Source organism: Haliotis cracherodii, unplaced genomic scaffold, assembly GCF_022045235.1.
Source record: "Haliotis cracherodii isolate W230 unplaced genomic scaffold, xgHalCrac1.p SCAF_4, whole genome shotgun sequence".
In the NCBI taxonomy this organism is placed as follows: domain Eukaryota; kingdom Metazoa; phylum Mollusca; class Gastropoda; order Lepetellida; family Haliotidae; genus Haliotis; species Haliotis cracherodii.
This window is the reverse complement of record NW_027266297.1, coordinates 58,647,990-58,673,743: the sequence shown is the minus strand read 5'-3', so window position 1 is coordinate 58,673,743 and position 25,754 is coordinate 58,647,990. Positions and strand designations below refer to the sequence as shown.

The window sequence follows — 25,754 nt, the reverse complement described above, 5'->3', positions numbered from 1 at the left end:
TTTAGAATGACAAATACCTTTAGTAATTAAATCAAATATGAAGATTCCGGGGTAGAATAGGTCTTCAGCAACCCATGCTTGCCGTAAGAGGCGACTAACGGGATCGAGTGGTCAGACTCGCTGACTTGGTTGATACATGTCATCGATCCCAAATGCGTGGGTCGATGCTCATGATATCAATCACTTGATTTTCTGGTCCAGACTCGGTTATTTACAGACCTCCGTCATATAGCTGGAACATTGCTGAGTGCGGCGTTAAAAAACCAACCAACCAACCAATCAACTTTCTGACCGCCACTACAGGCCATTATCAACATTTCATCATATTAATTGCATATCGTTCATAACTCTTCAATAAAGAATATGCAGCGGGTTTAAATTTACTATTGGAAATAGACACTAAATTGTAAAATATCTACAAACCCATGACTGTTAAAGTGGTATTGGTGCATTGTTTAGTTTCATAGGTCATATGATATTCAAACTGTGAAACAATGCACCAATACCACCTTAACAGTCGGGGGTTTGTAGATATTTTACAATTTAGTGTCTATTTCCAATCTTATGATATTCAAACTGGCCCGTGAAGATCCGGGGTAGAATAGGTCTTCAGCAACCCATGCTTGCTATAAACGGCGACTATGTTTGTCGTAAAAGGTGATTAAGCGTGTCGTAAAAAGGCGACTAACGGGATCGGGTGGTCTGGCTCGCTGATTTGGTTGATGCATGTCATCGATCCCAATTACGTGGATCGATGCTCATGATATCAATCACTGGATTGTCTGATCCAGACTCGTATATTTATATAGACTGCCGTCATATAGCTGGAATATTGCTGAGTGCGGCGTTAAACAACCAACCAACGCAACCAACCAAGGTACTGAGCGATGTAACATCAGGTGTACAGACCTGGCTGAGATCCGACTCCCTTGACTGACATCATTGAACATCCTAAATCCGCAGTCGATGTAAGTTCCCGGATAAAACAAACTTCAAAGGGCCGTATTAATGTCAAAAAAGCTGACTGTAAACGTTTTTTGAAATCGTCATTTCTTGATGGGTTTGGATAAAGGCGTTGTTTATTACGCCTTCTAGATATCGCATTAAATTGTTTTCCAGTTGTCATGACAAGTCCCTGAGTGCTTCGTCTGTGGAGTCAGTCTGTCACCAGACTGCTGCCGCCTGAACAATGAAGCTTGTTACTCAGTGACTAGAAGCCGTTTGTTACTATATTGCCGACCCGTGAAGATCCGGGGTAAAATAGGTCTTCAGCAACCCATGCTTGCTGTACAAGGCGACCATGCTTGTCGTAAAAAGGCGACTAACGGGATCGGGTGGTCAAGCTCACTGACTTGGTTGATGCATGACATCGATCCCATTTGCGTTCTGTTGAGTAGGATGTACATAAAACGGCAGCTCTATATATTTTCTTCTCAGATAGTCATACTTTAAACAAACAAATAGAAAGTGAAACCCATTTCCAATCAAATTGAAATCACATTGCTCACATATTCTCACTTCCTCTAGCTATGTTTCTATGTCTGTCCATTTCAATTATAGGTCTACGAAAGCTGCATCTAAATTGTGTTAAAGCTATTCTAAATCTTTTCAGCTATTATCCAAACAAACAGTATTAGCCACAATCAGTGTCGAACCTTTGTGTCGTCGGATGTAATTAGGGACCGACAATTTGATATATTAGTTGTTTTCGTCTTGTTTTGTCTTGTGTTTTGTGTCAGTTGTATAGACATTAGATATTATCAAAGCCGTATATATTTTTACGACCCTAAATATGTTTCTGTGTAAACACCTTACAGCATTGTAGTTGAACAGTCTGAAGGTAATTATTTCAAACATTTTCGGGGACAATCCCCGCCCCCAAACCTAAACATGTGGTCCGTTGCAAAAGAAATTAAGGGGCCAACTATTGAATCTGAACAATTTAGGTAACAATTTAAGCAAACTGGAGCGGTATTTTGTTTTCATAATGTTTCACGCTGCGATGTTTTCATTTTTAAAATACTTGGCTAAATTTTTTAAAAATATTTAATAAGAAATATAATTTGAAAAGCGTTTGTTCTCACAACGTACATGCATGTAAATTTAAATTATATATATGTTGATGGTGTAAACCGTGGACTATAATTGACTTTAGTTTGAGATTATGTCAAGAAAAGGCTGATTTTTTAATCACAGCTTAATAGCTATTTTGACCACCGACCCTACGGTTTATACTAAACTAAATACCAAACTATTACTGAAACTACGTGAAGATTCCGGGGTAGAATAGGTCTTCAGCAACCCATGCTTGCCGTAAAAGGTGACTATGCTTGTCGTAAAAGGCGACTATCGGGATCGGGTGGTCATGCTCGCTGACTTGGTTGATGCATGTCATCGATCCCAACTGCGTGGATCGATGCTCATGATATCAATCACTGGATTGTCTGGTCCAGACTGGATTATTTTTACAGACCGCCGTCATATAGCTGGAATATTGCTGAGTGCGGCGTTAAACAACGAACCAACCAACTGAAACTACGATCCTAAGCGTATATCTGATTCCATTTACGGAAGAGCTATGAACAGTGTGAGATTTTTGTATCATTTTATATTCGGTTCCTAAAATACACCACAGTGCAACGTGCAAACACACTTCTTTCTTTGAACAAAGCAGCAACAAATATTTTGTGGATATTAACGTGCATGTCAACGAAAGTTGCATCTTTCAAATATCTTGTCGTCTTACCAGTATGTATCAGTAACATTAACTCGGCATTGCATTCAGTAAGACCCGTGAAGATCCGGGGTAAAATAGGTCTTTATGCTTGCCGCAAAAGGCGACTATGCTTGTCATAAGAGGCGACTAACGGGATCGAGTGGTCAGGCTCGCTGACTTGGTTGAGGCATGTCATCGTATTCCAATTGCGTGGATAGATGTTAATGATGTGAATCACTGGATCGGGTAGTCAGACTCGTTGACTTGGTTGATACATCTCATCGTATCCCAATTGCGTGGATAGATGTTCATGATGTCAGTCACTGGATCGGGTAGTCAGATTCGCTGACTTGGTTGATACATCTCATCGTATCCCAATTGCGTGGATATATTTTCATGATGTCAATCACTAGATTGTCTGGTACAGACTCGATTACTTTACAGACCGCCGTCATATAGCTCGAATATTGCTGAGTGCGGCATTAGACAAACAAACAAACAAACCAAGCATTAATTAAGCATGCACATTTACCAATAAACCCGCACTCACGAACTCGCGCACAAAATGTAAACTAAACTATTACGTTCGGATCATTTATAAATATTGCTTTCGGAATTAATAATGTTAGAACTAATCTAATGTATATTTCGGTCATCGTTGTTTCTAGAATCGACGTTTTCAAGAACGTTACAGTACTATGTCATGTACAAAAGACTAACGGGATCGGGTGGTCAGGCTCGCTGTTTGTTTGTTTGTTTGTTTGTTGTTTAACGCCGCACTCAGCAATATTCCAGCTTAATGACGGCGGTCTGTAAATAATCGTGTCTAGACCAGACAATCCAGTGATTGACATCATGAGCATCGATCCAAGCAATTGGGATCGATGACATGCATCAATGGATTGGGATCGATGACATGCATCAATGGATTGTCTGGTCCAGACTCGATTATTTTACAGACCACCGTCATATAGCTGGAATATTGCTCAGTAGTGCGGCGTTAAACAACAAACAAACTAACTAAAAGACATGTTTATTTTTCTAACACTTGGCAGCCACGTCGTTCTTGTAATCGCAGAGTTGACATGATCTCGTGTCCTTGCAGTTTAAGTAAGTCGATCAGTTAACATACACTCTCCACGCCCATGTGGGTGTTCTTGTAATTGCTATAAATATATTTTCCTTGTAATTCAAGGATGTCGGTCAATTCTTACGTAACTCCAAGGTCATCACAGCTTTTTGTTTGCGACATAAGAGAGAAAATATAATTTCTGCGTTTTTCTTGTGTCTCATAAACCATCACGTGTGTGTGTTTGTGAGCACAGGGGATCGGGGTACTCCCATGTTTATCTCATTCTGAAAGCATGAACAATAACAACATGTTTGATCTTTATAGTATTTCATCAAGTTCAAACACACCCCTTTAAAAATCCAATATCAACGTTTAATTTAAGTATCACGGACCTTTCATTAAATTCATCGTGTCTAAACAGAAAGAAATGTCATGTTAAAGAAGATGAATTGTATGCGCGATGTCCCGCCTGTGCCCATGATCACCGGATTGTAATCGCCACTATTGTGTTCAACTTGTCTCTTCACACCTGGTGTTTTAAATTTGCCACATACAATATTTCATGATGATGTTTTGCAGCATCTGTTATACCCGGGGCTATATGGATGATAAGTTTTGTTGTGTATGACTATGTCCTGTATCTTTGAACGTAAATAATAAATGGGCATGCCACTTAACAAATGTTTTCGACATCAAATTTTATAGCAGATCTATCAGTACACCTTTTATACCATTACAATTACCGTGGTTACGGATTGAAATAAACAAATTTTACAACAGTTATTAAAATACGGGGCAAATATTCCGTAATTTACTAAAATGATTTTAACAGCACGTGTACATCAGTTTTTGCTAAGATTCTTAACATAAAACTACTGGATGACCATTTATGTGCAAAATTAATGTATTTTCCCGGATATGATTCGTTATGCATCAGCGATTGTATACAACTCTAAGATAAACAGGGCGTCCATTCGGTGATTTGAGTGGTCAGGAATTTGTTATCCGCCCATCCCCTACACTTATATATATATATTGCGTATGATTCTCAAATCGACAGCAGGGGGACGTGGTATCGAGTGAACAATGGTACTCTGTAGCATGTGGATGCTTGTGGTCTTGCTGGCCGGTGTAACTACCGTGACGGCGGAGAATGGTAACGCCACCATGGGTAACGCCACCATGAGTAACGAAACGCGCCGCATGGTCGGCCAGACCATCAACATGGGCTCATTGATGAACCTGACCAATATTCAGCTGACACTTGGGGGACTGCCTCTCAACCTGACCGGCTTCACACTCACGTTTAACGATGCTGTACGTATGCTTAGTTTTGCTTGTTTGTTTGTTTGTTTGTTGTTTAACGCCACACTCAGCAATACCCCAGCTATATGATGGCGGTCTGTGAATAATTGAGTCTGGACCAGACAATCCTGTGATTGACATCATGAGCATCGATCAAGTCAGCGAGCCTGACCACTTGACCCCGTTAATCGCCTTTTATGGCAAAACGCTTAGTCGTAAACGCGACATGGAGCAAATCAAAAAATATTTTGTTATCAAGAGTCTCAAATAATAATCGAGACGACAAATAATGTTTGTAAGCCTCTGTTCCTATGTACATGGTTGGGCTATTATTTAAGATACCTAAATAATTATCATCACGGTAACGATAGATACCTCAATTGCGAATATCGTAAATATCTTCGCAATATCGCTCTCAAGATAATTGCGTTTATCATAAGAAATGGTTAAACTTAACTTTCGACAACTAATGTCATCAGCATCTGGCGTCTCTCTCCAATCTCACTTTTCTCTCTCCCTTCCCTTCTCTTTTTCCCTTCTCTCTTTCTCCCCTATCTTTTCAGGAGTACATCTTACATGCAATTATCTTTTTTTTCTTTTCCGAACTTTGCAGTTAATACTCGACAGCATACTCCGGGGAAGATTGATTGTGGACCTGCTATACATAGCAGGCAAATTGGCAGACATCGAAGGAATGATTGCGAGCGCCCTCAACCTTCCTCCCGTAAGTTAACATGTGATGCTTCTGTTCTCAAAGGTGTAGTCATATAAGTCCGAAATATTGCCGATACGATGTAAAATGTTAACTCACTCTCTCAAAGAAGACGTCCAATATATGTCATGTTTCATCAGTAAACGCCCCCATTATTGCTAGTCTATCTTTTAAAGTGAAGTAGCATATTCACTAACTTACTCATACATTATTCCTCAAGAAACAGCAAGATATCAACAACTGTTATGCAAATTAAATGTATTTTGATTTTGAATACTTTCGCACCCTTTTCGTCACACACATTTTGTTCCAATCCACATACAGCAGCAGTCAGGCGTTGCTTGTTGCAACATTTTCTAATTTCATTATTGCTTCAATACACAAGAAACATATGCATCGTTTAGGGACGATAGCCAAGTGGTGAAAGCGTTCTCTCGTCATGTCGGGTTCGATGTGCCACATGGTACAATATGTCAATCCTATTTATTGTCTTCCCGTTCGCAATGTAACTTACAGCGAAAAGCCTCACTCACTCACTTTTAATAACCCTGATCATCTGACTTAGTACACACAAACACCCCACACACCAACCACACTAACACTTCACAAGCACCACCTCATCACCTACACACACAAAACCCCTACACAAATACATGTAGTCACACAGTCACACCCTTCACACAACACACACACACACACACACAGAGAGTTTTACCCTATGACCCTCTGCTTCCAAATATCCTCTCTTGACAATTTCAGACCAGCATCGCAATTGAAAGTATATTCGACCCTGCGGACGATATTCCCCTTGATCGTTCCGACGTTGATGCTATCATCCAAGATCTGAATGACGATCCCACAATCCTTGACCTTCTGAGAAATTCGTCCAGTTCGGCAAGAAGGAAACGGAAGGCTCTGGTAGATTCAAAATGGCCTGGCACCGTCATTCCTTACCAGATTACATCCGACTTCGACTCATGTAGGTATCTTTTTGCTGAAATTATTTCATCTCCGTGGGTTTAACAATCTCATTGAAATCAGATATTAGTTCTCGCTACCGCTAAACAAAGATCTGAGGACATCCCATTAGAGGTCACGTCAGAACGACTTTTCATCCGACCAATCAGAGCGTCGCTTACCAGATCATGAAAGTAACAGTCGGAATGTGATTTCTAATCTTGCAACCTCGCAAACTTTAACACGGGGTATTCCGAACGATAGTTACGGGCTTGACGACTGAATCAATACAATCTAGGCCATCTATTAGCCATTCCAGAATGTTCTTTGTTCAGCTTACAGATTTTTTATCGAGAATTTGTCAAAATATGTTGTCGCGTAGTCGCCAATTTGAAATTAATGCCGTAAAGCACGAGTGAGCTGCCTTCTGATTGGCTAATGTGAACTTCTTGTCAGACATTTCATTGGTCGGTCAAAGTACGCTCAAGGTCGGTCTGACGTGACCCGTAATGGGATGTCCTCAGATCTTTGTTTAGTGGTAGCGATAACTAAGGTCTGAATTTAATGAGATTGTTGGTTTAACAGCAGTCTATGCTGGTTTTCAGAGGCGATTAAATGATCGGTGCTCAGACTCGGTGACGTTTTGATAGCCTATCAACAGATCCCGATTGCGTAGATCATTGCTCATAACATTGATCATTGGCAAGGACTCGTTTACAAGCCGCCGTCATAACCCTGGAATATTGCTGAGTGTGGCGTTAAACAATAAATAAACACATAGATGTATACAATCCTCTGTAGCCTTATTAAGTACTTGTTTAGAAGGACACACGCTCGGGCAAACTGATACTTTTCTTGAGTCCTCCGAACACCATCACTGTTTGGATTCCGTAATAGAACTGGTTACCAGTCAAATATGCTTGCCCACAGAGTCGTCTAAAATAGATGGGATGGTCACGTTTGAAGCTTGGTTTGTTTGTTGTTTAACGCCGCACTCAGCAATATTCCAGCTATATGACGGCGGTCTGTAAATAAACGAGTCTGGACCAGACAATCCAGTGATTGACATCATGAACATCAATCCACGCAAATGGGGCCGATGACATACATCAACCAAGTCAGCGAGCCTGACAATACGATCCCATTAGTAGCCTTTTACGACAGGCATAGTCGCCTTTTACGGCAAGCATGTGTTGCTGAAGACCTATTCTACCTATTCTAAATATACATGTATCTCATTATAAATATACGTGTTTCTCATTATAAATATACGTGTATCTCAACATGTCGGTTATAATTGTCAAGATAGGGCTTCCTTTGACAAATGAACATTCTTGAAAAACATTTGTATTTACGTTAATGAAGATTTGGAAAAAATGTTAGCATTATTTTTTCGTTCATTAGCAATAAAACTTGATTGAGTCACCTATCACGGTCAATCGGGTTTCTGGAAAATTATGATAAGGTGGAAGTACTAATAAACGGATTTAATAAGAAAGAAACATCAATAAATAGAATTAATCGGGTATTTAGTATTCTAACACATGCTATGATATGCAGCGTTACTCCTGATAGTACTGATTGACATCAGTAGAGATTTCAGCCATGTTGACGGCCATCTTGGCTTTTCTACTACCAGGGAGCGCTGCTGAGCTGGATCCATATGCAGAAATGTTCGGAACGGTTCAATGTATATTTGTGTTGTTATAATTCTGATATGTAACCGCTCCAGATATCATGCCAAAAGATTTTAAAAAAATGATATTTCTCAAGAGAAACCTTGTCCAAATTGTCGCCACAATTTCTATAAGTGTATCTAGTTAATAAGCTAGAATGTATGCATGCCGTATGTAACTGAAACACTCGAGAAACATTGGGACGACATTGGACCCTATCTAAATTCCCCCAAATATACTTTTGTGCTACGTACAATGACTCCAAGATTGTTTGCAAGAACTTTATTGAATCCAACAGGGGCTTTCCTAACCCTATGGATGTACTTAACATGTATTTAGGGTCCAAAGTTTTATATCTGAGGCTGTAAAGTAAAACCTTATTTTTACAAGAAGCGAGACTCTGGCTGCCGTACGCAGCTATAACACTTTATGAACGACAACCTGTAAGTAATCGAGTCTGAACCAGACAAACCAGTGATTGTTATTTGATAGAATAGGTCAGACACTAATTGGTAACAATTATCTGCGGAAACAGATTCCATTGGGCGTGAAAGTCAGAACAGTGATGTAAATTTAAAATGAATGGATCGCTGAAAATCAGGAACGTCCCACTTGGCTTAGGACCCGTGAAGATCCGGGGTAGAACAGGTCTTCAGCAACCCATGCTTGCCGTAAATGGTGACTATGGTTGTCGTAAACGGGACTAACGGGATCGGGTGGTCAGGCTCGCTGACTTGGTTGATGCATGTCATCGATCCCAATTGCGTGGATCGATGCTCATGATGTCAATCACTGGATTGTCTGGTCCAGACACGATTATTTACAGATCGCCGTCATATAGCTGGAATAGTGCGGCGTAAAACAACAAACCAACAACCAACAAACCACTTGGCTGAGGTATACAATCACCCAATATACCAAGTCACATCCCCTCGTATGACATCCCCTCTTCTAACCGGGAATACCCATTGGGTCACACATACAGAAGTCATTGACTTGTATCTAATTTGCCTAATAACGGTGTTTCAACTTCAGTCCCGGCCAGTAGACAGGCCATATTGGACGGCATCGCCTACTGGGAGGAAGAGACGTGCCTGGACTTTCAAGACGTTGGGGCTGCCGCGGGATCGAAGATCGTGTTCAGACGACTTGTTGGGTAAGTGCCTTGTAGGGTAACTCTTACAAATGAAGGGGGCACGGGTGGCCCAGTCGTCTAAGGCGCCGCGATTCATGAAAAGTGAGTGCAGAGTTGCCTCCCTTTGGCACGCCAGAAACCGATGATTGTGGGTTCGAATCCCGGTTCGCACCGATTATGTTTCTAGGTTTATCAGAACCATACCCATGCTCGTAGGTTTCACCGAAGGGTAAACGTCTGATACCTGCTTCACTTCGGGCTTTTCTCCCACATTAAGCTGACACGCCGTGATATAACTTGAATACTGTTAAAAGCGGCGTTAAACACAACTCACTCACTCACTCACTATTCATCCTGTACATGGTGGAGCAGGATACGCTCACCTTTTCACGAACACCTGGTATCATCACTATTTGATTTTGATTCATAGACTTATGATATAGTCGGAATCGTACAAAGGACTCAAAGGACTGCTTTTAATAGAGAATGTTTATGATTAGGACAATTTTGTTGTTGCTGTTATTTAAAAATCTCCTTCGTTTTTCGCCACCAGGTGTTGGTCCTACCTGGGTATGAAGCCCTATCCTCAGACTGTATCCATCGGTGATGGGTGCAATCAGGTTGGTTCAAGAGAACGTACATTTCATGTTTAAGTTCCGTCCATTTTGTGAAGACACGGGGTGGGATGGTTGGTGGTGTTGACGGTGGAAGGTTTGCTTTTGGAAGAAATCCTAAATTGGTTCCAGTAAATACACTATTTCGTTCAAACAATATAAACCCAAAACGAATATCAGGCTGTGGTCTATACTAACCGTTGTTCAGATGTTGATGTTATGTTAGGCGCTTTCACCAATCCATAGTATAGGGTACTACTGGCAATGTCGTCTTGTGCTCCACAGTCCGCCGTGCTAATTTGCCCACCTTAGATGTACAACAAGTCTTCGATCTTTTCAAATCCCAGGTTCGCTATGCTTTCCCCAAAGGTTGTGAATGTCTGTATGTAAGTGTGAGACCTGCATCATTTTGGGCCGGCCTCCAACATTAAGCTGACACGTCGTGATGTAACTGAAATTCTGAGCACCGAGACGTTTATAGACATGATAATAATTGATGTTGTTAAATCGTTCAGTGTTGTCAAGGCGGTCTGTAGCTGAATTAAGCAAAACACAAAAACCGTGGCACGGAGTTTGATCAACACCTTGGGTGCTTGATAAGGCACAGTCAGATTACCCACTGTAGACAGATTTCAACAACAACACATTTGATTGATGTAAGGAATACATAGAGGATGAATGAAATATCCTATTTATTATAAACTTTTTGTGCAATGTAAAACCTTGAAACGTAAATTCTCCCTACTTAACACGCAGGGACGGTTCACCACCCCTTCTATTTGCGACTAAAAAAGTAGTTTCGAAAATGTAATAAAAATATATTTAGGGTCACGAAAATTCTTTGTCATACATTTCGATATGATTATATACAAAATCATCTTTAACAAAAAATATTTTTCAAAACTAGTAGACCGCTGTTGGAAGCGAAAGAATACATGCTGGTCAGGTAACAGAAATGGCGCTTTGCGATTGACGTGTTCAATGAGAAATTAACAGTTTATAACGAAACATTTTCGAGAGAATAACAAACGGCAAGAAGTGATATTAACTCAATAAATGACCACCTGTCATTATTTTGCCTTGTCAATGTGGACCTAAAGTAAAAAAGACGTCAACAGTTTGTGTATTGGTCAGACACTTACGATAAAGGGAGACAATTTAAGGGGAGTTAACTCTTGTATGACAATAGTTCCGTCAAAGAGTTATGGTCACTGCAGTGAAAAATCACGTGTTATGTTCACTGCAGTGAAATACCAAGTGTTATGGTCACTGCAGTGAAATACCAAGTGTTATGTTCACTGCAATGAAATATCAAGTGTTATGTTCACTGCAGTGAAATACCAAGTGTTATGTTCACTGCAGTGAAATACCAAGTGTTATGTTCACTGCAGTGAAATACCAAGTGTTATGTTCACTGCAGTGAAATATCAAGTGTTATGTTCACTGCAGTGAAATACCAAGTGTTATGTTCACTGCAGTGAAATACCAAGTGTTATGTTCACTGCAGTGAAATATCAAGTGTTATGTTCACTGCAGTGAAATACCAAGTGTAATGTTTACTGCAGTGAAATACCAAGTGTTATGTTCACTGCAGTGAAATACCAAGTGTTATGTTCACTGCAGTGAAATATCAAGTGTTATGTTTACTGCAGTGAAATACCAAGTGTAATGTTTACTGCAATGAAAACATCACAGTTCTCAACTTCAGAAAACTCAGCCTTTCACACTGAAGTATATTATAGATGGATCCAATTCTTCATTCAATTCTGTACAATTCATTTATCAGTACACTGAATGTGTGTGTTTAAGAAAGCACTTGTAGCCAGAGAGATTGGCCATGCTCTCGGATTCGTGCCGGAACATCGGAGACCAGACAGAGATATCTACGTGAGCATCAACTGGAACAACGTGCGTCCTGGCCAGCTTCACAAGTTCCTCAGGAGCACCTGGAGGCGCATCATTACACTGGGCGTACCTTATGACTACTCCTCTCTACTGCACTACGATGCGTTCGTGAGTTTCATTGAAAAAATAGCTGTATATCCATAGCTGTATCAAACAGTATCTGAAAGCTTCGCTTTATGTCCGACCCGTGAAAATTCCGGGGTAGAATAGGTCTTCAGCAACCCATGCTTGCCGTAAAAGCCGACTATGGTTGTTGTAAATGGCGACTAACGGGATCGGGTGGTCAGGCTCGCTGTCTTGGTTGATACATGTCATCGATCCCAATTGCGTGGATCGATGCTCATGATGTCAATCACTGGATCGTCTGGTCCAGACTCGATTACTTTACAGACCGCCGTCATATAGCTGTAATATTGCTGGGTGCGGCGTTAAACAACAGACCAACCAACGACCAATCGCTTTGTGTCCAGAGTAACCCACGTATGTCAAGATATTTGTTTTCTTCAAAAATACCTATCTGTATATAAAGGATTTGTCCTTCTTTGATGTTTATTTCATATGGCCATGGGCTGTGGGCTTTGCTGTGGTTTAACAAACTGTTATCTGAAAGCTGCCACCCGAGGAGCATTCAGGAATGTAGCTCGGTAGTTCTTCCAGGCTTTGACGAGAACCGCCCAAGATACAAACTATACAAAGAACACAAGGGTTTTTAGGAACCTGAAAAAGTTTGTAATGTTAAAACTGATAGAAACGGTAGAGGTGTAATTCAGATCTGGTCTGATAAGGTTAAATGTTCACAAGGGGGAGGTGAGGTGAAATGGGGTTTAACGTCGCGTCCAAGATTATTGCACTTATCTAGCGACCTGCATGTACGTGTGTGTGGCTGCTTGTACTCGTCCGGACTGAAGCCGATTTATAGTGCTAGCTCACTGAGATACCATGCCGCAGTTTAACATGAATACCCCACTCAGACACAGTATACTGACTCCGAGCCGACCAGTCCCAGTTGTAGCCCCTTAATGCCGAGCACCAGAGTAACAACAAGTAACATCTTTTAACGTCTTTTGGTATGACGCGGTCGGGGATCGAACCCGGACCTTCCGCTCTCCGGGCGGACGCTCTACCACTAGACCACGGAGGCGGTCTGTTCACAAGGAGGGGAGGGGTGGAGGGGGGTGGTTGTAATGGTTACACGTTGATTTGGCATTACGAATGTGTCCAATCTGTAATATTGGAAAAGAAAAGGACTGACACAATTTCTCGTTAATAAGTGCTTGTGATCCAAAAATAATGCTACCAATGATATGGGAAAATATTGATTCATCAAATACCATGTATATTTGTATGTATCAAACTGTATATATTGCATTGTAAGTGTAATGTCCAATGGGCTGTCGCCGATATAATTACGGGAAAAACCACATGGCTTGTATTGTAGTAACTTCATACACGACATTCCTAGTAAATGCTACAACATAGTTGTTTCCTTAAGCTGTATTTAGGACCATCTATGGATAAATTGTCGTCACTTCTTTACTGTCTTAATCATCATAATAATATAACACTGGGGTTGTTTTATAAATTATACAACTTCCTTTGGAAAATTGAGGCAGACAGTTTTATGCAGCATAAAATAGACTCATATACGGAATGATATTTGACTAATACATACACTCAAACAGATATGGGTATAAACTTTGTGAATATGATAATATTTTCCTATAAAAGCAATACGCAAAGTATTACAAGATTCACACACAAATCATTTTTATTATAATATTTTTCTCTCAGGAGACAATGTGGATAAAGTCTTTCATCATAGGGTATGTCATGGTATCTTTCAATTCACCGTTATGTGCTAAACATAATTACAAAACTATGTCTTTCATAGTGATGTGACGCAAAACAAAACATTGACGATACACACGAAAGTTCACAATGGAAATCAAGAGGCTTCAGGAAAAGGGATAGTATGCGAATTATCCTTTTTGCATTTTGGTTTTGATGCGTGTACGGTGAACACAGCATCACATGCCATACATTTCCATTTCAGATGTTCAATAGAAATGGACAGAAAACTATCACCGGGCGGCAACCTGACGTTGACAGGACTTTTGGTTTCAGCAAAGCACTCTCCTTCTACGATGTGAAACTTGCAAACTTGAGATACTGTTCAGGTGTGTTATTTGCATATTTCTGCTGAGGTTTTAAATTGTACGGTATGATAACTCTGGGGACGCTTGTTTCTTATGGTCACAGCCTCGACAGCACCCTGTGCAGTAGAAGATGTCGACGACAACGTCCTTGTGGGCGTTGTTCCCACAAGACACTGCCAGGCCATCAAATAACTGACACCTGAAAGCAGCGTCAAACACTCTTTTACTTACTTTTGTAATTTTATGAAACATTTTGTTTCTATATGTATCATAATATTGATGTCTATCTACAAATGCAGCCTAAAACTAATCACGCATTTCCTCAAGAACCTATTCATGTGAACTGACGTAAGGAAAGTCACAAGAAACACGTGAAAATTCCGGGATGAATAGGCCTTCAGCAACCCATGCTTGCCGTAAAAGGCGACTGTGCTTGTCGTAAAAGGCGACTAACGGGATCGGGTGGTCAGGTCGCTGACTTGGTTGATCCATGTCATCGATCCCAATTGCGTGGATCGATGCTTATGATATAAATCACTGGATTGTCTGGTCCAGACTCGATTATTTACAGACCGCGATCATATAGTTTGAATATTGCTGATTGCGGCGTTAAACAACAAACCAACCAACCACAAGAGACAGTCTCTTATTGATCCTGTCGAGTGGTAAACTGTTAAAGGTGTCGAGCTTACTGCAATTACAAATAATCAACACATTCAAAAGGGAGATTATGATCCATTTTGTGGGGCCCCTTTTGCTGTATAGACGTTGTAATTAGTATCCTGAGACATAATATCTGTGTAATATAATCGTTAACTGCTTGACTGATATTGGTGATACAATTTAAGTTCTGCTTGAACGATAAAAATCAAACTTGTTGGTACTCCAAACTGCACTGAGCCTCACCACCTCTAATAATCTTAGGGTGCACGGGTGGCCCAGTCGTCTAAGGCGCCGCAATTCTCTGTGCAGAGTTGCGTCCCTTGGGCACGCCAGAAACCTATGATTGTGGGTTTAAATCCCAGTTGGCCCCGATTATGTTTCTAGGTTTGTTGGCACCATGCCAGTGCTCGTGGGTTTCACCGAAGTGGTAAACGTCTGAGACCTGCATCACTTCGGGCTGACACGCAACGATATAACTTGAAGACTGTTAAAAGCCGCGTTAAACATAACTTACTCACTCACACTAATAATTTTAATGTTTTGTGGACACATCAGGCAGTTGTCCACAGGGACTCGAGACGCCCATGTGTTTGAAGGACGGATACAGAAACCCAAAGAACTGCTCCTATTGCAAATGCACAGATGGCTTGACAGGAAGAAACTGCACGTTGGTGGAGCCAGGAAGGAATGGTAAAACCCGGATCAAGATAAAATAAAGACTCGCGAAGATCCGGGGTAGTATAGGTCTCCAGGAACCCATGCTTGCCATCAAAGGCGACTATGCTTGTCGCAAGATGCGACCAACGGGATCGGGTTGTCAGGCTTGCTGACTTGGTTGATGCATGTCTTCGATCCCAATTGCGTGGATGGATGCTCTTGATATTAATTATTGGATTGTCTGGTCCAGATTCGATTATTTACAGACCGTCGTCATATAGCCGGAATAATGCTGAATGCGACGTTAAATAACAAACAAACAAACAAACATGATCAGAAAAATGAAACTATCATAACTGGTAATATGCATTAATGACATAGGCAATGGAGTTAAGCGTGTCCTGAAGTATATGAACACCTCAGACGAATGTCATTTTCGTGTTAAAAGTGTGTATTTGGGAATAAGCCTCCAGTTTGGTCTTCTCTGTCCGGTACTCTCCCTGGCCTGATTCCTTTCACAGTGTTTCTGAACATAAGTGATTGTAATGTAGGTGATGTTCGCATCAACCATGTCTCATCACGAAAGTTGTGAGAATTAATTACATGCACCAGTAATAATCCATAACAAACAATCACTCCAGACAGGTCTGAACATCTTCATCGTATGATCGTTTGGTGATTTTATGTGAAGTTTTTTTTTTCTATCTTGACACATTGCTCTATTTGCAGCTGTCTGTGGTGCGACATCGCTGGTGGCAAACCCGTCGTGGCAAGTGGTGACATCCCCTGGCTTCAGCACCACGGGGTATACAGCATTCTCTGAATGCTCTTGGCTTTTAACGGTAACAGAAATTCTGCAGAAATGGTTATGACCATTTGGTCTATCCTGATCAAATGCACTCAGTTTAATATCATGAACAAAGGCAGGTGGTGCTAACATCCTTGCCAAACATGTTTGGTAGCCAACAAATCATGTGGCTCTTACCCATACAACAAATTTGCTTTCTCTCCATAAATTCATTTGTAAATTTGTTAGCTGAAAATATGGCAGTACTGTGTTTCCTTTTCTCGGCCCTCCCGTTCATCTCTTCTTGTCACAACTGGTCTTGTCAACGAATTATTGTAAAATCGTTTCGGAGCGGGCATTCGATTTACAGAATTATTATCCGTGGTCTGTCAGCAACACATCCTTGCTCGTGGGTGCTTGTGTGTCCGCACAGCGGACAGGCAAATAGCGTAACATTGTATTAATTTATCACTATAAAGTAGTAACGACACCAGTTGTCCTGCCCTACCGCCAGAACCCGCCACTTACACAATTGGCTCAACAAAGTAAATGTATGTTGCCTGACGTCTCACTGCAATACCCCTGCAATGAGACGGCGGCCGGTAAACAAACCAAGCAATCAGATGATGGACCAGAAACCTGTAAGAATTATGTTTTGACACAATACAATCATGGTTCATCTAGGCACCCAACAACACTACCATTGCGATGCGCTTCAGTGGACCATTTGAATTCCCTTGTCAAAGTCCTTGCATGGACTTTGTGGAAGTGAGGTTTACTGATCTAGCCAGAACGGGGCCAAGGTTTGTATGTCTTTAAGGATTTCTCATGATTTTAACTATGATTTTGGTTTTCGTCTGGAGTATATTAACGTTAACGCGTCTATACAGTATCAAACTTCAACAAGGGGCGGTCGGGTAGCCTAGTGGTTAAAGCGTTCACTCGTCACGCCGAAGACCCGGGTTCGATTCCCGACATGGGTACAATGTGTGAAGCCGATTTCTAGTGTCCCCCGCCGTGATATTGCTGGAACATTGCTAAAAGCGGCGTAAAACCATACTCACTCACTCAAACTTCAACAAATGAAACAATAGAGATACAGACAATGTTAAGTTGATGAATAATTACACTTCATTAACTGGTATTCACTATATTAATGTAGAAGAACTCTGTTAGGACATTAGGTATTGAACCAATCAAGCTAACGGATATATATGGTAGACATATTTAGGAAAAGAGTTGGAAAGGATTTAATACATATGACACTGTTCACATCACCAGATATTGCTGCGCCACGCGTCCTCTGCAGTACTTCCGGTCCCATGGGAACGAGGCTCTACTCCTGTTCAGAGCCAACTCTAGTTTGAGTCGACAGGGATTTGCTCTCGAGTACAGAACGGGTTAGTGAACATCACAAATGGAACGTTTCTCATATCCGTTTCTTTTAGAAGACGGCGTTTTAGTAAACACACCTCCATACGGCGTTAAGTCCATAAGTCCACACAGCACAACACTGTTGAATGTATTGCCCGCAAGTAAGTAGCACCACCCCTGCTTACACTGAGACATACACTGCCGGGCAAAACAAAGTATACATCTGTGTTTGATGGTGGCGAAATATGACACAAACAAGTCATTCGATGGTCTTGTATTTGATATGGATATCGTAGGCGATATTACATGCATCACATCAATGAGTATCTCACAACACGTCAGTCTAGCAACGTTTTGATTACGTTTGTAAGTGTTGGTAAAATCCAATTTTAAACAGTATACTTTCTTATGCCCGGGAGTTTAGTTTAGCCAATAACGTATTGTTAGCCATTTTGACATATGTTACTTATTTTATTGACGTTGCAATCAAAATGTCAGTATTAGGTAGATACAAACTATACAAAGAACACAAGGGTTTTTAGGAACCTGAAAAAGTTTGTAATGTTAAAACTGATAGAAACGGTAGAGGTGTAATTCAGATCTGGTCTGATAAGGTTAAATGTTCACAAGGGGGAGGTGAGGTGAAATGGGGTTTAACGTCGCGTCCAAGATTATTGCACTTATATAGCGTCGTGCATGCACGTGTATGTGTGTGTGTGTGGCTGCTTGTACTAGTCCGGACTGATGCCGATGTAATATTTATAGCCCACTGAGATACCATCGTGCAGTTTAACATGAATACCCCACTCAGACACAGTATACTGACTCCGAGCCGACCAGTTTAGCCCCTTAATGCCGAGCGCCAGACAGGGTTACAACAACCATCTTTTAACGTCTTTTGGTTTTTTCGAACCCCGGACCTTCCGCTCTCCGGGCGAACGCTCTACCACTAGACCATGCAGGCGGTCCCATTAATGTAAGCAGCATAATGAGTATGACAGTAAGTAATGTGTTGTATTACACACGTCCCACTTGCTAAAGGATTTTCTTGCTTGCATTTGCCACAACTAATACATACCGCTAACAATGATTCGAATTTTATACCAAATTATATCAGTAAATACAAACATGTGTTATGGATGAATAATCATGACATCAATACTAACTTGGCATTAATTGATATTACACATTCGATGTAAAAATAACGAATAACTGATGAAATAGCATCTCATACTGATGTGGCTAATATATATATGGTGTCCACAAACAGAACCCTGTGGTGGATGTTCTGGTGGCGACTCAGTACAGCCGTGTTTGGTGACGCAGAGAGTCATGTGTCCGAACGTCTTCAGTGGCAACTGCAACTTTTGGGGCTTTAGTCGCTGCACAACGTAAGTTGACATCTGACGTATATATAGAACCTCTTTAATCTGGAAACCCCACTGTTGGGCCGTTACATGCTCAGATTACTAAGAAAGACGAAACTATGTAGTTTTACATTTTTTATCATCATGTAAATCACAAAGTTGTTCAGAGACAGTGAATCCAACCGATGCACGTCATAAATCGTGTATTGTTATGACCAAAACAACGGATCAAGCGGTCTAAGGCACTGCAAAAGAGCTTGAAGATGTTGTTTGTCGTCCTTTGTTCGACCAAGGATCGACTGTGTGTTGGAGTCCCGGATTTGATCAGACAATTGTCTTGCTTTGGCTAGCCAAGTACTCATTGGTATGATTAAACGAGGGCTTCTTTGTCACTCTCTCACTCATTAATGACCTGTGAAGATCCGGGGTTGAATAGGAATATTGCTGAGTGCGGCGTTAAGCAAAAAGCCAAAACCCAAACTAAAACTCATTAATGATTGTTATGCAATGTGACTGATGATCTACAATATTTGTTCCACAGTCGTCGACAGAATACATGCTACCGGGTAGCACAGACCTGCTGCGAGGGCTACAGACTCGTCAACAACACGTGTTACCGTCAGTTACCTTCTTGCAAACGTTGTTTAAAATCTCATTAAAATCAGATCTTAGTTCTCGCTACCGCTAAACAAAGATCTGAGGACGTCCAATTACGGGTCACGTCAGAACGACCTTTCGTTAATTTTGACAGACCAATGAAATGACTTGACAAGAAATTGACATAAGCCAATCTGAGGGTAGCTTTCTCGAGCTTTACGACACTGGTTTCAAACTGGCGACGACTTTCGAAACATATTTTGACGTATTCTCGATTAAAAATGTTAAAACTGATAAGAAGAACGTTCTGGAATGGCTTATAGATGGCCTGGACTGTATGGATATAATCATAAAACCCGTAACTGTCATTCGGAATAACCGTGTTAAATATTTCGTGGTTGCATGATCAGAAAACACATTCCGAATGTCACTTTCACGATCTGGTAAGCGACGCTCTGATTGATTTGATGAAAGGTTGTGCTGACGTGACCCGTAATGGGATGTCCTCAGATCTTTGTTCAGCGATAACGAGAACTAGGATCTGATTTTAATGGGATTGACGTTGTATATGTATATTTAGTTGATGATATGGAAATTCGTCCTAGAAGACTATCTTCGCCTGAAATGATCTGCGTTAAGTCCTGAGTCGTTTTTAAGATCCTCAGTTCATTCATGGACACGTGATTTGTTATGCCGATTGTTTTGGTAGGTTATTTTATACTTACCCAGCGCCATTGTAATAAAATAATGAAGAAAACCGTTTTTATGATAGAACATGTGACGATATTTACAATGCATGCAGTGCTATCGGAATGTTCTCAGCAATACACGAATGTGAACTCTAATGTCAGTTTTCTTAAAGTGACCAATCAGCTGTGAAAATCGCTAAAGTGCACGTGTTCCTATATTGGAATGTCACTTGCCTTGATTTTTCAGTCCTACAGAGAATTAGTATATTGATTTGAACGCCGAAACGCGCCAGTTCACTGGCTCCTTAGATACGGGTACATCACTGAAACAGCTGATGTCTTCAGGCATGGAAAGGGTTATTATTTTGTGCGATTTTCGCAACAATTTTCGGTGAAGTGTGAAAAGTACCATTCACCATAACATTTTAGAACTCTGCAAATATATTGATCCTTCAGCGATAGCCAAGTTCCATGGCATAGCATAGGGTGGAGTTACAAATCACGTGTTGGTAGTAACATAAAGTTTACTAAATCAACTTTGAAACAGCAGTCGTCCGGACTAGTTTGTTTTGTTGTTTAACGGTGCATATTTAAGCTGTGGCGGTCTATAGATCATGAGTCTGGACCAGACAATGCAGTGATTGGCATCATAGAAACTGAGCCACATAATTGGGAAACGATGACGTGCAAAACAACCAAGTCACCGAATCTGACAACCCGATCCATTTAATTTCTTAGGACTCTTGGACCTATATTCGTACCTCGAATATCCACGGTTAGGTGACGCCGATTCCGAAGGCCAACTATCGGGGTATTAATGTTAATGTTCTATCCTTTTAAGGTACCTTGTCCAACTGGGCGGCTTGGTCCGCCTGCAGCACTACTTGTGGTGGGTGTGGCACGAGGACCAGGACAAGGACCTGTATTCGTCCCCCTTGCAGGTACAGGAGAATCATACTTACCGTATATTTACAAAAGAAACTAATGTTGGGCACAACTGTAAATCGATTAATAAATTAAATATCTAACGAAGGGCGATGAAAACAAAATATCAAAATATGTTATTAGAAAAGATTTAATTATAATTTTCTACCGTTTCAAATAGTCTATATGCAAATAGTCTGGTCAGTTGTGAGTATGTGCCCAACAGCACTGTGTCAGTGAATTGGACGCTGTTGTGAGCATTTTTGTGTGCCACGCCGTGCATATTAACAGGCATATTCAGATATGTGTAGATGTATTTTAGTTATATGAGTCACCTGCTATCGTTCTATCTGTATTACAGCGAGTCGTTAACCGAGATGGAGAGATGCAACACTCAGATCTGCTCGGGGACGACCGTGACAAGGGTCTGCTCCGCCAGCTTCAATTGCGGGTGGTGGTTCGTCAGAAGGCAGTGTGACAGGTGAGATACACACCGCATTTCGAGTAAACCATGAACTCATCCTAAGGCTTCCCATATTCCCTTCTGTGTTCCCTCATCTCTCACCGGCCCTGAATTTTATTCAAACGTGAAATACAGTAAACTACGGTTATAACGAACTCAAAGGGACACCTAATTTTAGTTCGTTGTAGCCGTAGTTCGTTATATGCATATATACAACATAACTACAGCAAAAAGTTCGTTATATCCGTCAGTTCGTTATAAGCGTGTTCGTTATAAACGTAATTTACTGTAATATCGTTTTCTTATATCAATTCTCTTACGGTTTGAGACTGACCCAGGGAAATTTACGTTTTTGATCAGATTGGTGCAAGATTACAGACTCTCAGAGACTTCCCCCAAGCTTCTAAATTACAGGATACTTAAATGAAATAGAACATCAAATTGACAAACACAGCAACATATTTAGCAGGGAGAGAGTATTCGGCGTCACGCCAGTCATCACTTTTTGTAAACAAGAGGGTTAGTTGGTTGGGAGTTCAATTTCATGCACTGATGATCTGCCATCGTGTGGAGAGCTTCGCGAACGAGCTATTGCCATGAGGAGCTTGACAATTTACGGCAGGCGATGCCTTGAGGTTGCCTAGTTGCGAATTGGTATTCATGGTTGAAATGCCGAAAATGTGTTCAAATGCTTCCTTAACAAGAAGACTTCCACATTCCATGTATAGGCCATGTAGGTAGTTTAGTTTCACGTACAGAGTATGAATAATACTTCAGAATGTAACATACTGTTTTATTTCGGATTACAATATCTTTATAGTAAAGTACAAATTCTTGTACATTTTTGGCAAAATCGCATGCAGGCTTTGAACCCACACTCTTAGAGCTTGACACATTATGGTGACATGTTTCACTTTACAGTGTTCTAAACTATAAAATATCATACAATATGTTATACACTTTTGTTTTATTTTTCCCAAACGCCCGCTGTCTTTCTGGTTGCGTTTGGAGAATAGAAACACACAAACATATTGATGGTCTAACAGGAAATCCTGAATTTGTTGTCTATTATTGAGCTATGTTGAAGGACATTGTCATTTATGGCCATATATGATGAAATACGACTGAGATCGTACAATTTAGAGTATTTTTCAGCAAGTGATGAAACGTAAACGTATGTTTATGTATTGTAGTTTCACTGTAAACTGTTGTATTGCTTCTATGCTGTAACGTGTTGTATCGATGGCTTATTATAATTAATTTTTGGAGCTTGATCATGACTTCTTGTATTTTGCTTCACTGTAGAGTCTCGCATTTTGCATCAGTGTTAATTGGTGTTTTGATGATTATATATCAGTTGTTGTGTTGCTTTTTTCCAAAACATGTTTAATATGCACCGAAACGTGTTGTAGTGTTGTCTCAACGAAACTTAGTGATTCAACACCGTAACTTGTTGCATTGATGCTTCACTGTAACCTGCAGTCATTCTACCCCGTAACTACACCATACAGTAAACTACGTTTATAACGAACACGCTTATAACGAACTTGCGGATATAACGAACTGTTTTTCGCTGACATTTGCTGTGTATATGATGTATATATGCTAATAACGAACAACGGTTATAACGAACTAAAATTGGTGGTCCCCTTGAGTTCGTTATAACCGTAGTTATATAGTTGTATATAAGTTGTTGTCCCAAGGTACCATGTTTTAGTGACGCTTCGACATTAACAGTTGGACTAATGCTTCAGCGTAACTTGTTTTATAAGAAGTCATACAACTGTATGGATGACAACTTCTGGTTTATTACATTTAGCAAGACCCGCGAAGATCCGGGGAAGAATAGGTCTTCAGCAACCCATGCTTGTCGTAAGAGGCGACTAACAGGATCGGGTGGTCAGGCTCGCTTACTTGATTGATGCATGTCATCGTATTCCAATTGTGTGGATCGATCCTCATGATGTCAATCACTGGATTGTCTGGTTCAGACTTGATTATTTACAGACCGCCAATAGCTGGAATATTGCTGAGTGCGGCGTTAAACAAAAACAAACAAACAAACATTTAGCAACGTTTAGATGAAGATACTTGCACCGTCATCAAACCGAAGTGATCTTTCTTTGTATTTCGATGTATTGATCCATTATCGTAAGTTGAAGCGATGCTTCACAGTAAGTTGCTTTAGTGATATGTCATAGTATAGAGATGGAGTGATGCGTCATCGTAGCTTGTAATGCGTGAGTTAAAATTATTGGTCAGTATTTCAGCCACAAGTTCTACATTTATAATTTATAAAATATTTTGTTATGATGCTTCTCTCTAATATGCTGTGGCTCAATTGACTCTAGAATTGTAAACTGACTATAGTGTTTTCTCGTGCAGGTACTTCACGTGCTACAGACTCAACAGATGCTGCGCTGGACGAGTCGAGCAGAATGGCTTCTGCAACTAAAGATACCATTATTGTCTCACAATAAATGATTATGAAGTAAAATGTATTCAACACTTTGTTATTTATTATTGGAAGTGGAGTGATCTTTACAATTATTCGTGACGTGCTCATGAGTTTTGCGAACACCAGATGCCATCACCATAACTTTGCAGTAAGACATGTGAATATGTTTTTTCTTTCAGCACTACGTATTTATTACACAGAAGCGGTCTCGTTTTTCAGTTTTTGCACACAAACGTAAACATCATATTTTGGTCAGCCATATTCTGAATTCTATCAGTCATAATATCTATAGTTTAACATTATGAACTTAAAGTAAATATAACACATCAACGCCTGAGAATAACCATGCGATTATTCGCCAAAACAGATAATTTCTTTTGGCGTAAAAGGCAAATTAGCGGTGAAAGTGACAAGAATTGATCACTGAAAATCAGTGATAATACCAAGTGTTGGAGGTATCAAACCAATGTATATATACAGTATATAGTAACCTCATTTGGTCTTCTTACGACCAGTTTTGGATCAGTTCTAACAAAGAAATCCAACAGGGTGTTGATCAGGGTTAGGGTTAGCGTGGACTGCACATGCATAGAGATGATTATGCTCGATGACACACGATCATACGGAGCCTAAGATAAAATAAAGAAAATCCACGAAGTCATTTCAGAATTGGATCATGCTCATAAACAGTGGATCGTCCTCAATCTCAAACACCGTCGTCATATTGCTGGAATATTGCTGAGTGCGGCGTTAAACAAAAACAAATAACATGCGTATCTGATCACCGTCTGCATGATGGTAATGTGCAAATATGTGACTTCAAGAAAACAAAATTAAAAATAAGGCAACTGACTGAACTAGATTCAAAATGTATTTCTTCTTCGAAGTTGAAAAAAATTCATATTTAGATCTATGTACAACGATTCAGAGTGACAAAACCTATCCTCGTGGAAAGAAGGATGGCTTCAATTCCATGGCCAAGAATCATCTTTCTCTTTATATGTCATTTCACTATTTTTAGGTACAATCGAGCATGCTCTTTCAACAATGATTTAATAGATCGTCATACCACTCTCAAAAGTTGTTTGACTAGGGCTACCAGATTCAAAGCTTTACTGAAGCTTTCATAAATATTTATGGTAGACAAGAAAATGACTTTTCCAAATTGGGTGCGTCAGTGACAAATATTAAGTTTGATGCAATTCTCTATTTAGATAAGTATATGAGCCACCTCTACGGATAGTACAGATTAATATCATGAGCATCGATCCACGCAATTGGGATAGATGACATGCATCAACCAAGTCAGCGAGCCTGGCCATCCGATCCCGTTAGTCGACTTTTACGACAAGGCAAGACCATGGCCAGGTACAGGTACCAACTGAAAGTACAAACAAAAAACAAAATATGTTGTCCAGTGAGAGCACATATTTCTCAATTTCTGTAAATGAATAAGTCTGTACTCCTCCTGTTGTGTTATCTCCTTGCACTGTAAAATCATTACAAAACCCAGTACGAGTGACTCCA

At 40.4% G+C, this 25,754-nt stretch overlaps 1 protein-coding gene across 1 annotated transcript; it reads left to right on the top strand.

Annotated features, from left to right (window-relative positions):
• The first annotated feature begins 4,874 nt into the window (after positions 1-4,874).
• On the top strand, positions 4,875-24,224 carry LOC139478218 (zinc metalloproteinase nas-36-like). The gene is made up of 16 exons (XM_071260610.1): positions 4,875-5,105; positions 5,707-5,817; positions 6,565-6,784; positions 9,474-9,594; positions 10,127-10,193; positions 11,997-12,200; positions 14,146-14,269; positions 15,467-15,601; positions 16,298-16,410; positions 17,040-17,158; positions 17,637-17,755; positions 19,000-19,120; positions 19,638-19,714; positions 21,224-21,323; positions 21,668-21,787; positions 24,155-24,224. Exons 1-16 carry the CDS (start codon positions 4,875-4,877, stop codon positions 24,222-24,224), a joined length of 2,052 nt encoding a protein of 683 aa, XP_071116711.1.
• Positions 24,225-25,754: the final 1,530 nt, after the last annotated feature.

What these genes read in the sequence shown, in the direction of transcription:
- LOC139478218 (XM_071260610.1), top strand. Translation starts at nt 4,875, where the DNA reads ATGGTACTCTGTAGCATGTGGATGCTTGTGGTCTTGCTGGCCGGTGTA. An exon ending in GTGTTCAGACGACTTGTTGG is followed by an intron (nt 9,595 to 10,126) that starts GTAAGTGCCTTG and finishes TTTCGCCACCAG; the next exon opens with GTGTTGGTCCTACCTGGGTA. An exon ending in TGTATTCGTCCCCCTTGCAG is followed by an intron (nt 21,324 to 21,667) that starts GTACAGGAGAAT and finishes TCTGTATTACAG; the next exon opens with CGAGTCGTTAACCGAGATGG.